Genomic DNA, 12,591 nt, shown 5'->3' with positions numbered 1-12,591 from the left:
TACCTCGCACGTCTTCTCATCACTCATTCAGACTCTGTTTCCTTTGTAAGTGGACATATGAATGTGCTTGATCGCAGCATTGCACAGACCCTATAGAGAGTTGACGTCACCATTTTTTTCCACTCGACCAGCGAGCGAGTGCGCATGATCACACAAGGTAGATGTCTAACGGGAGATGTAGTAGTATAGGTTACCGTCAGGTTCAACGATAAGGTTGTTTTAAGTGTCAGCTTTATATATCCATAAGAAAAAAAATGAACATTGTTACTGCCACATTTTCGTTTCTATTCATTTTCTGTATTTTATTATTACCGTTAAGTGCCACTAGGGGCGCTGTAGCTTAAGAGTGAGCTTCGTATGCAGAGAAGAGGTTAATGCAGAAGAAGAAGCGATCTCTCTAGAGAAAGAAGCGATCTCTCAAGAGAAAGAAAGATGCATGACTAAAGTGTGGTCATTAAGCTAATAAGAGAAATAAGATAAACAAAAAGAAGAAGAAAAAGACTTAAACTAATTCCTCTCTCGGTACTCAGCCAACGAGGTATGTTTTGTATGTTGTATTTGTCAAAATAGTTTTATCTGTTAGATTTCTTTCTTTAAGTTAATTATTGTTTGTTCTGTGCTTTTAGTTTTCACGGTGTGTTTATGATCCTGACTAAGCTGGATTCAATAAATCCATCAGTATGAGAAAGCCACTTGTGTCTGTTTGGTACCTGGAGGAATTACAGTGAAAACTCGGACTGATCTGCATGCGGGTGGAGGCGAGGCGGCATGATCAAAGGAGCAGCAGTCTTGCCACAGCGTGATCGGCACGTGAACAGAGCAGGGAGCGCGCACGGGACCAAAGCACACGATTTGAAGAGCAACACTTTAAGATAAGACCATAAGATGTGTGGACACTCATAAGTTAAGGGTTTGTCTAAACAAGGAAAACAAAACACAAGTTTATGGTTGATTAATCAAACTGTGAAAAGTGAAAGTAACGTTTTGCTATTCCTAGTTTTGTTTTATTAAGCCACAGTGTAAGTTCTAAAGCACCTAAGTTTAAGCATCAGTACTTTTGTTTTATTGGGCTATTTGTAAAATTCTGTATTTTATGTGAACAGTTTAAATGTGAATAACTCTTATTTGAATACGTTTTGGGTATATTTAAGTTGACAGTAATTTAAGTTACATTCATATTACTGCATTAAGATTCAGTGTTACATTTTTATTTTATTCTGCCTTTATATTTTAACTGCCTGCAGTACAGGGGTGACTTTTAGTTAACGTAAAGATTTTGCTGTTTAGTGACAAGTGACAAGACGTTAAAATGACTGATCCAAATACACCACTAAATAGTGCAGAACCCCAGATGCAGTCTGAAGAAACCCAATGTACTGATATTAGTGAGCAGCAAGAATCAGTACAACTTAGAAGAAGTCAGAGAGTGAAAACACTCACAGAAAAGGGAAGAGAAATGCAGGATGAGAGAATTAAAGGACTCCAGCAAAGATTTAACTACAACTATGAAAAGTGGAGAACACGTGCAAAAGCATCCAAGTTACCCCTCTCTCAAACAGAATCCTTGAATAAAGACATACTTGAAGATATTATTGGTGATGTTAGAGGTCTTTGTGCAGATGTCACAAAAGTTTATGAAGAGTTACGTAAGCTCACCCCACCGGATCAGGAGTCACGTCGCAGAGTAGATCTGTGTGTGGAGATCTCAGGTTTCCTCGTGAATAAAGCAACCAGCCGATTGGAAGGAAAAGAGGAACCAGATTGGCCAGAAGCAGGCTCCCTCTTTCAAACTGTAAGCAATAAGTCAAGCTCCTTCAACACCACTAAGAACTCATCTGAGCATTCACATAGATCCTCTATAAAACGTCAAGAAGCCGCAGCAGAAGCAGCAGCGAGTCAAGCTGTTCTCAAAATATTAGAAGAACAAGAAACGGAACAGCAAGAAATAGAAAGACTAGAAGCTGAAGTCAGGAAAAAGGCAGTAGAACAAGAAACATTGATTAGACAAAAGCGCTTAGAAAGAGAGACAGAAGAAATTAGATTAAGAATGCAGAGAGAAGCAGAAGAAGCAAAGTTTAAGGCTCAACAAGAAGCAGAGTATGCAGCTCTGCAGAGAACACTTGATGAAAAGAAAAGAAAAGTACTGCACCTGGAAAAGGTCAAAGATCTAAAGGCAGCACAAGCAAAGATGCAGGTTTATGACCAAATGAGTGCAGTAGAAGCGCAAAAGATTGATGTAACAAAGATTAACACAGAAATGAAAGACGCTGAACATGTAAGCTTCCCATCTCTGCTTAAACAAGTTATACCCCAAGCTGCAGCCACTCCTACAAGTGATGGTACATCAGATCTTGTTAAAGTGCTAGCAAGTGCACTAAGTGCTAGCCGTATCCCTGTTCCGGAACCTACTGTGTTTTCTGGGGATTCCTTAAGTTACAGTGACTGGAAGCTGTCATTTCAAACGCTGATAGACCAAAAAAATATCCCAGACAAGGAGAAAATATTCTACCTTCGGAGATATGTGAGTGGACCGGCTAAGAGAGCGGTTGAAGGATACTTCCTGCTTGGAACCGAATCTGCATATGCTGCTGCCTGGAAGATTCTGGATGAAAGATATGGAAATCCATTCACAATTTCGAAAGCCTTTAGAGACAAACTGCATGCATGGCCCAAAATTACCTCAAGAGACAGTTTCGAACTAAGAGACTTTGCAGATTTCTTGCGCAGTTGTGAAGCTGCTACAGCTCACATCAAGTCATTAGAGATCTTGAATGACTGCAATGAGAACCAAAAGATACTTTCCAAACTTCCAGACTGGCTTGCTGCTAGTTGGAACCGCAAGGTTATTGAAATTGAAGAACAAACAAATCAGTTTCCCACTTTCAGCCAGTTTGTTGAGTTTTTATCGAGAGAAGCCAAGATAGCCTGTAATCCTGTTACATCTTTACAGTCACTTAAACAATGTGAGCCTAACAAATCAGACAAACCGAAGCTTACAAAACAGAAAGAAATTGGAGTTAAAACCCTGATGACGACTTCACAAGAAAAGATACAACTGGTATGTGTATTCTGTAAGAAACCTAAGCACAGTTTACACAAATGCAGAAGTTTTCTGGAAAAGGCTGTGTCAGACAGAGTCAGCTTTATTAAGTCAGAAAGGCTATGTTTTGGTTGTCTCAAACCAGGCCATCATTCGAAGAGCTGTACCAACCGCAATATTTGTGAAAGGTGCAGTAAAGGGCATCCGACTTGTCTTCATGAAGATAGAGTTAAGGACAAAGGAGAACAAAGGCAACCAATAGCTAATCCAAATCCAAGCAACGAAAGGTCAAGTCAAAGCGACCGAGTTCAAGAACAAGTCACTTCCATGGCTACGACTAACCGAGTTGCAAGTCAAGAAAATAACACACAGACAGCTGCAATCATTCCTGTGTGGCTTTCATCTTCCACAAAACACAAAGAAGTTCTTGTGTATGCCTTACTGGATTCGCAAAGCGATACAACCTTTGTTCTCAGTGAAGTTGCAAAGTTACTAGAGACAAACCAAGAACCTGTTAAACTAGAACTGTCTACTATGTCTTCCCAGACTACAGTTGTTCAGTCCGACAGACTTCAAAATCTTCAAGTTCGTGGCCTTTACTCAAGCAAAAGAATCACTTTACCTCCTACATACACACGAGAATTCATTCCAGCCAACAAAGCTCACATTCCAACTAATGAAACAGCTAAAGCTTGGCCACATCTGGAACACCTTCAATCAGAAATCGCACCTTTGCAAGATTGCGAGGTAGGATTGTTGATCGGATATAACTGCTCACAAGCTCTTCTGCCGAGAGAGATTGTGTCAGGCAAGGAAGGCGAGCCATACGCTCAGCGCACCGATCTTGGTTGGAGTATAGTTGGACAAACCAATCACTGCTTGAACTATGGAGATGCAATTGGAATTAGTCATCGCATTATTGTCAAGAAAGTCATCCCAGAGCTTAAGCCTTCTCTAAAGCTTCAGAACAAAGTCCACTATGTCAATAGGACAACAGTAAAGGACATCACCCCTTCGGACATTATCAAAGCACTTGAAGGAGACTTCTCTGAAAGAGCCATTGAGGGCAACCCTGTATCACAAGAAGATTTAAAGTTTCTCACAAAACTCAAAGAAAACATCACACAAAATGAGAGCGGCCACTATGAGATGCCACTACCGTTTCGTGACGAAAGACCCACATTACCAGACAACAGAATATGTGCAATGCATCGCCTAAAGTGTCTTGAAAGGAGATTAAAGAAAGACAAATCATATTACAATGATTACACAAACTTCATGGATGACATCATCTCAAGAGGAGATGCTGAAAGAGTCCCTGACAAAGAGTTGAATAACACTCCTGCATGGTATATCCCACATCATGGGGTCTATCACCCACACAAACCCGGAAGAATCAGAGTAGTATTTGATGCCTCGGCCAAGTACCAGGATACTTCTCTCAATGACCACCTCTTAACCGGTCCTGACCTGACAAACGCATTGGTTGGTGTTCTTTGTCGTTTCCGCAGAAGTTCTGTCGCATTCATGTGTGATATAGAGCGGATGTTTCACCAGTTCCATGTCACAAAAGAAGACCAGGATTACTTAAGGTTTCTTTGGTGGGAGAAGGGAGATTTGGAAGCATCACCATCAGTTTACCGTATGAAGGTCCATCTTTTTGGAGCAGCGTCTTCTCCAGGCTGTGCCAACTTTGGCCTGAAACACCTTGCTGCCCAAGGACAAGGTCAATTCAAAGAAAACACCATACACTTTATACAGAGAAACTTTTATGTTGATGACGGTTTGGCAAGCGTTCCTACTGAAAGGGAAGCCATTCAGCTCATCAAAGACTCAAGAGAGCTCTGTTTCAAAGGAAAGTTAAGACTCCACAAATTTGTGTGTAATAGTGAGAGAGTTATGTCCACTATTCCAGAAGAAGAGTGTGCCACAGTGAAAGACCTGGACCTGTCTTTAAGTTTACCACGCATTGAAAGAGCTCTTGGAGTCGAATGGTGCGTCACTTCAGACACATTCAAATTCAGAGTTCAAGTCAAGTTGAACCCCCTTACAAGAAGAGGTTTACTTTCTACTGTCGCCTCCATTTACGATCCCCTGGGGTTTATTGCACCGTTCGTCCTCTTGGGAAAGCAGATTCTTCAGCAAATGTGCAAGGATAAGGTTGGGTGGGACCACGAGCTTCCAGAGCACTTAAAACCCCATTGGGAATCCTGGATTAAAGACCTTCCAAGTTTAGCTAACATGCAGATTCAAAGATGTTTCATTCCTACAGATTTCGGTCAGGTTAAAAGCTACGAGCTTCATCACTTCGCAGACGCCAGTGTCAATGGATATGGTGCTTGTACTTACCTGCGAGCCATTAACCAATCAGATCAAGTCCATTGTTGCTTGGTAATGGCCAAGTCAAGAGTCACACCTACTAGTGTCACAACTATCCCTCGACTCGAACTCTCAGCAGCAGTTGTTGCAGTTAGAGTCAGTGATCTACTCAGGACAGAACTTGAAATCCCATACATTGCTGAGTTTTTCTGGACAGACTCCACCGTTGTTCTCGGCTACATAAATAATGATGCCAAAAGGTTTCAAGTCTTCGTAGCGAATCGGATACAAAGGATCAAGTCAAGCACAAAGCCAGAACAATGGGCTTATGTCGCATCAGAGCAGAACCCTGCAGACTACGTTTCTCGAGGCTTAACCGCAGAACAACTGAAGTCCTCTGAATGGTTTGAGGGGCCAGCATTTCTCTGGGAGAAGAACATTCCTGATAGAGATGTTAAGGTGGGAGAGATCAGGGAAAATGATCCAGAACTTCGCAAAGCCTCTGTGTATACCATCAATGCAAAGGAAGAGCAAACTATTTTCAGCAGATTTGAGAAGTTTTCAGAATGGTCCAGATTGATAAGAGCATTTGCAATCTTGAGAAGAAAGGTCAAGGAACACAAGGGTGATATACAAAGGATCAAAGAAAGTACAACTTTGGAAGAAAGAAAAGAAACAGAACTGTTTGTCATCAAAATAGTTCAAGAGAAAGCTTTCGCAGAAGAGATAAAGAGTCTAAAATCAAAGAAAACAGTTTCCAAGACCACAAATCATAATCTGTACAAACTAAGTCCGTTTCTGGACGAAAAAGGAATCCTCAGAGTGGGTGGACGTTTGGGTCAAGCTGTACTACACCCGCATGTAAAACATCCTGCCATACTTCCCAAGGACAGTCATATTTCAACTTTGCTGATCAGACATTTTCACACGAAGGTTCAACATCAAGGTCGTGGAATGACTATGAATGAGTTGCGTGCAAATGGTTGGTGGATTCTTGGGAGCAGCCGTGCAGTTTCATCATACATCTTCAAATGTGTCAGATGTCGCAAATACAGAAGGAAAACGGAGCATCAAAGTATGGGAGATTTGCCAGTAGAACGAACTGAGTCTACCCCGCCTTTCACTTATGTTGGAATGGATTGCTTTGGACCAATATACGTCAAAGATGGACGAAAGGAGCTCAAGAGATATGGACTCATACTAACCTGTCTATGTTCACGAGCCATACATATTGAAGTAGTAGACGACCTGAGTACAGACGCATTTCTAAATGCTCTGCGAGCATTTATTGCAATAAGAGGAAATGTGCGTCAAATGAGATGTGATAGAGGAACCAATTTCATTGGGGCCCAGAGAGAACTCGCAGATCTCATGAAAGAAATGAATCAGGAGAAGGTAAAAGCGCTTGGATGTGAATTTCTCATGATTCCCCCTTCGGCAAGCCATATGGGTGGAATATGGGAAAGACAGATCAGGACCATCCGTAGTGTTCTTTCAGCCATCCTTGACCAGTCAGCAAAGAGACTCGACAGTACATCCTTGAGAACCTTGTTGTATGAGGTCATGGCGATTGTCAACAGTAGGCCACTTTCCATCGAGCATTTAAGTGATCCAACAGGTCCTGAGCCATTAACGCCCAATCACATTCTCACTATGAAGTCAACCATTGTTCAACCTCCTCCAGGAGAGTTTATGAAAGAAGATTTGTATCTTCAAAAAAGATGGAGAAGAGTACAATATTTAGCCAATGAATTTTGGATTCGTTGGAGGAAAGAATATTTGCTCAACTTGCAACCAAGACAGAAGTGGAATGTACACAGAAGGAATCTGAAGATAAATGATGTAGTGCTTCTACAAGATGACATGGCACCACGTAATGAATGGAAGCTTGCCAAAGTCACTGATGTCTATCCAGGAACTGATAACAAAGTGAGAAAGGTTCGACTTTTGGTTAGTGAAAGGACATATGACAAGCACAGTAAACTTGTGACTAAGACAGTCTCATTAGAACGACCTATTCATAAGGTCATTGTTTTGCTAGAAGCAGAGTAAGGGTTTGTGTTTATTTTCATGTTCAGTTTGTCAGACTGAGTGTAAGTCATAGAAATCCCACAGTAAGAGTTGTGAGATTGGTGGGAGTGTTACTGCCACATTTTCGTTTCTATTCATTTTCTGTATTTTATTATTACCGTTAAGTGCCACTAGGGGCGCTGTAGCTTAAGAGTGAGCTTCGTATGCAGAGAAGAGGTTAATGCAGAAGAAGAAGCGATCTCTCTAGAGAAAGAAGCGATCTCTCAAGAGAAAGAAAGATGCATGACTAAAGTGTGGTCATTAAGCTAATAAGAGAAATAAGATAAACAAAAAGAAGAAGAAAAAGACTTAAACTAATTCCTCTCTCGGTACTCAGCCAACGAGGTATGTTTTGTATGTTGTATTTGTCAAAATAGTTTTATCTGTTAGATTTCTTTCTTTAAGTTAATTATTGTTTGTTCTGTGCTTTTAGTTTTCACGGTGTGTTTATGATCCTGACTAAGCTGGATTCAATAAATCCATCAGTATGAGAAAGCCACTTGTGTCTGTTTGGTACCTGGAGGAATTACAAACATCTAAAAGTAACATGTAACGAATTATACTTTAACTGCCTTCATAAGAACAGAGATGAAAAATTCTAAATATTTATTTTAAAAAAAGTTGCTGGCATACTTTTTTGTTTTCAGTTTGTATTATATATTTATAGTATCTGGATAAATACAGCAGTAATTGATGTCACATAGCCTGCAAGACCTAAATGAAAATCAGAATCATGATACTTGTAAATCACATAATTTTATATGTTGGCCTACAGTAAAGTATCTTGTATACAAGGAGCTCTAAAAGATTTTTAGAATTTGTATCTACGGTTAAAAGGGCACCAGCTTTACGTGTGTTGATAGCTCCGTTGCTGTAAATGTTAAATTCACAAATGCAATGTTTAATAATTGACTTTAGTATTGTTCATATCAAAGACAAATGCAAATAAAATTGAAACAATAATATAAATAATTGAGTGTGTCTCTATGTGTTAAAATAGTTTGAAATAATACAATTTACCAGAAAATCAATGGCATATTCCCTAATCTTGACCTGAACTCACTGGCCTTGAGTAATCATCTTGACTCACTCCTTTGGCAAATAACAGTTTAGTTATAAATAAACATTCCTTGATACTTAAACAACGACACAAAAATTTGTTAATAGGCTCCAGTCGTTGTTTATATCACTTTGTGCTTAATCATTTTAAGACGGAACATACAGGGCTATAGCCAATGAGCATGATATGCTCCCCTTCCCATATGAAATATCTCAGATTAGCAGTCAATCAACATGGGTTTTTCAATTAGCAATTTGTATGCATTTATATTCTCATGAGCGTATACTATGACCAAAGCTCTTTAAAGCTGAAGAGCTAACAAAAGCCTTTTTTGTCATTGCTTATTAAATTACACCTCTCTTCTTTTCCTGGCTGTTTCTTAACTACAACATTACCTTGTTTATTATGGCTTCCCTTCCTGCGGCTCTGCTTCCTTCTCCATATTAAATTAAGGGGTGAAGTTTTTTTATTTTATTTTTCTAAGATGGAAAGGAGCTGTTGTTTCACAGGGGATGTCCAAGTCACATGATGCTAGAGGATGAATCACTGGATGCTGTAAGAAGATGTTCTCTTTCACATGCATTGTACAAAGCAAATGCTTGAGGCTTTTTCATATCATTCACAGTCTGGTGTGTAAGTAATGTGACACTTTGAATAGTTTTTCTCATTTTTCTGTGTTCTTTATGACCAGGAGGATAATGGCTCCCAGACATAGAGGCACCCTGAGCTTCATCGCATCCAGCCTTTGTACATTCAGGACAGGATAAATCCATGAAGATGACACATGGGAGCCAGGGATTTTCCACACATTAAAAGAAGGCCACAGAGGAGACAGTGAATGTCTTCAACTTTTTCCTGAAATACAAGCATTAATGAGAGATTTTATCAGGTTAATGGCCTTTGGTTATGATAGTAAGTTGATGAAGTGCATCAGTCAGTTAGTGGCCATCATGTTTATTTAATTTATAAATCCCAGAACAGATCAACCATCATGGCTTGTGGTTAATGTTTCTCTTAAATAGCAAATTAAATAAAAAAATGAATTTAAAACAATGCATATAGAGATGGTCAAGTATAGCTGGTCTGTTAGCATTATCATGTGGAATTTATGAGACAACATGTAAACATTTCTTATGCGTCAAACAAACAACACTATTGAGATTGTTCTGCTTTTTCAGTATGACTGTGATTATAGACATTTTACATTATACTTATAGGATAATCTAAATACATCTAATATACAGTACAATGCATTTTTATTTATATTTATAATCTGTATGTGTGAATATCTTACATATTTTATGTATATCTTATTTATCAATTGCCCCCTCAAGTTTGATTGACAGGTGATCTGAACAATCATAAAGCCAAATCTGCCATTTTGTCCAACGATAAAATCAGATAGAGAGTAATTGCAAATAAGATAATAATCTAAAATACTATAATCTAAAATATATAAATATATGTGACAAAATGACAAATGATACATATACAAGATAATCCTACACAATGATTGTAAGTTACTTATTTATTTATTTGAGGATTGATCCTCTTAGTATCAGAAGTGCCCTGCTAAACAGCTGGCTGTGTTTGTCCCTAGCTGAGTGCATATTGTGCAATGGCATGCTGTGTTTGCAGTGCACTGCTACAAATCAATACGAGTTGACTTTCAAACTCATATTACCAGTGAAATATTTTAGGGGAACTGACTGAGGGAAGGAGGAATGGGACTTAATTTATGATATTTTGGGAGGGAACCTATTACAAAAGTCAGCTGTTTGAGGCACTAGCACACTTTGAAAAGTCACTTGAGGAATAAAGTTGCTCCATGTTTAAAGCAGATGATTATCTTGTCTTACCATCCACCTGACAGCTTAGACAGCTGAGCAGCTGTGTTTACCTCCTTCAGTGGAATTTAATATAGAGACCTTCCTGCATTTAAATGGACCAGAACCCCCATGAGCTTGTTCCAACAGTTAAGTGTTTCCCCACCAGCACCAAACACAGTCACACTACTCCTCAAAAGTCTGTTTGTCAAATCCCAGAAGAACGAGGTGAAGGGGTCTAGAGGTTGCTGTAATAAATCAAAATGTATTAGCAATGACAGTTTAACATCTTACATTGAATGATTTATAGCTGGGACTCTAGGTGGCATGACACTTTTGTTGGGTTTATTGGTCAAATCTTTGACAAAACACAAAACCACATTTTTTTATCACATTGTGCGGCCTGGGAAATGACTCACAAACACCAGATGGGACTTGTTTATTCAGGTTTATTAAATTATGATGCGTTTAGTAATAGCCAGTAATCTTTTCTATATAAGGCAAATATAATACGTTCACTGTTCAGCTAGCACCATTTGCTCATTGTTTGTTTTAGATAAAGCAATAGTTCACCCAATACAACAGCAATTTACCCACTAAAAGGCCATCTAAAATAGAGATGAGTTTGTTTCGTCATTATAACACATTTGGAGAAATTTAGCATTACATCACTTGTTCACCAATGGATCATTTGTAGTGAATGGGTGCCATCAGAATGAGAGTTTAAAGAGCTGATAAATACATCACAAGTAATCAAGTATATCAATTAACGTTTTGTAAACTGTTTCTTCTGGCTAAAAATACAAGTCCTCTATCCACAATACTGTTTTTCCAGTGAATAAGTGACGTGAAATGTAGTCCGACTCAACTGCACCTATATTCCTCATTGAGAATAAGGCAATTCATCTGAATCAGGAGAGAAATATGCACAACCCAAGCACAGTTTACAAGCAAAAACAGTTCTAAACAAATGTGTTGGTGGATTTTAATGTGAGACTACAACGGGGATGGACTTTATCACTGGGGGAACCGTTTTTGTGAATTATGGATTACTACATGTATAAGCTTCTCATTTCACAACTGTTATTTGAGGAACTGGAGAGGTGTGGATTACTCATTTATTATTGTGACTGTTGTTGTGCAAGTGTCTCGAAACACCGAAGCATGTTTATGTGGAACTGATGTGACCAGTTGTGCTTCTGTCAGTAAAATGACTTCAGCAGACACATCTGTGTGAAGGAACACCTGGGTGACAGATCAAAGCGCAGAACCAAAGCCATTAATTCACAGCACCGTGGACAGGTGTTGCACATAGCATATTCTGAATCAGAAACACAGTCAATAAGAAAAAGACAACATTCATACTATATATATATATATATATATACTATTTAGGAGTGTTGAAACTGTGTTTACCAAGTGACAAGCAATTATTTATTCCAACATGAAATGAAAATTGACCTATTTACTTTTTTTAATATACAGTATGTTTTTGCTCTTATTATAAATAAATAAATGGCGCACATTTCAAAGAAATAGATATTTGCCTCTAAACTAAAAAAGGCAATTGCCTCTGAAATGGCTTTCCTTTTCAGCTGATGCCATTAAGAACTCATTATGTCATGTCTCTCCTGTGTTTGTGTGAGCCTGCTTCATGTTGATTTTGTTAGTTCTTTATGTTAAATTGCTTGCAAATAGATCTTTGCCTCAACCATATTTACCACTTCCTCTCCCAGCAACAGTATAAAATCAATTCCTATAGATAGATAGATAGAAAGATGGATAGATAGACACACACACACATAGATACTGAACACATATTAGAAACCTGATTATGATATTTTATAGTGTACAATTTGTCAAAAATGTATCTGACTGTAAAGGGATAGTTTACCAAAAAAAAAAAAAAATTCATGAAGGTGAGTAGATGATGACAGAATTGTCATTTTTAGGTGAAATATATTCTATTAAAACTTGCATATTGTGAAGAGATCTGAAAAGTAGCTATACTGGGGGAGATATACAGTACTGTATTAAGGAGTTATTCTTCTCTTTGCCAGAAACAACAAGATAATGGATTGGACTTGGATATATTCCAGAGTGCAAGACTGTCCTGTGAACTAAGTTCACATACTTAATGTCCACTCACATGTGTAGCAAAAGCCTTAATGATATACAGAGATTGAGTCATGACTTCCCTGAAGCTCTCTCCCTCTCTCTCTCTCTCTCTCTCACACACACACACACACACAAACACACACACACAGACAGACACA

The 12,591-nt window shown here is 38.7% G+C and overlaps 1 protein-coding gene across 2 annotated transcripts; it reads left to right on the top strand.

The window, feature by feature from the left end:
- Positions 1 to 263: 263 nt before the first annotated feature.
- Positions 264 to 7,928, top strand: LOC127984212 (uncharacterized). Of its 2 annotated transcripts, XR_008160560.1 has the most exons (3): positions 264 to 538; positions 627 to 7,774; positions 7,863 to 7,928. XR_008160560.1 is itself a non-coding variant. In XM_052586752.1 (2 exons), exon 2 carries the CDS (start codon positions 1,310 to 1,312, stop codon positions 7,409 to 7,411), a length of 6,102 nt encoding a protein of 2,033 aa, XP_052442712.1. In that variant the 5' UTR covers positions 264 to 538; positions 627 to 1,309; the 3' UTR covers positions 7,412 to 7,928. The 2 variants fall into 2 exon arrangements, 1 of the variants encoding a protein (XP_052442712.1); XM_052586752.1 differs by having other exon boundaries at positions 627 to 7,928.
- The last annotated feature ends 4,663 nt before the right edge of the window (positions 7,929 to 12,591 follow it).

The sequence above is a fragment of the Carassius gibelio genome, chromosome B20 (assembly GCF_023724105.1).
Source record: "Carassius gibelio isolate Cgi1373 ecotype wild population from Czech Republic chromosome B20, carGib1.2-hapl.c, whole genome shotgun sequence".
Lineage (NCBI taxonomy): Eukaryota > Metazoa > Chordata > Actinopteri > Cypriniformes > Cyprinidae > Carassius > Carassius gibelio.
Note: the sequence above shows the minus strand (reverse complement) of the source record. Positions and strands in the feature narration are given on the sequence as shown.

Excerpts from the sequence above, each read along its gene's own strand:
- LOC127984212 (XM_052586752.1), top strand. The coding sequence starts at position 1,310 with ATGACTGATCCAAATACACCACTAAATAGTGCAGAACCCCAGATGCAG.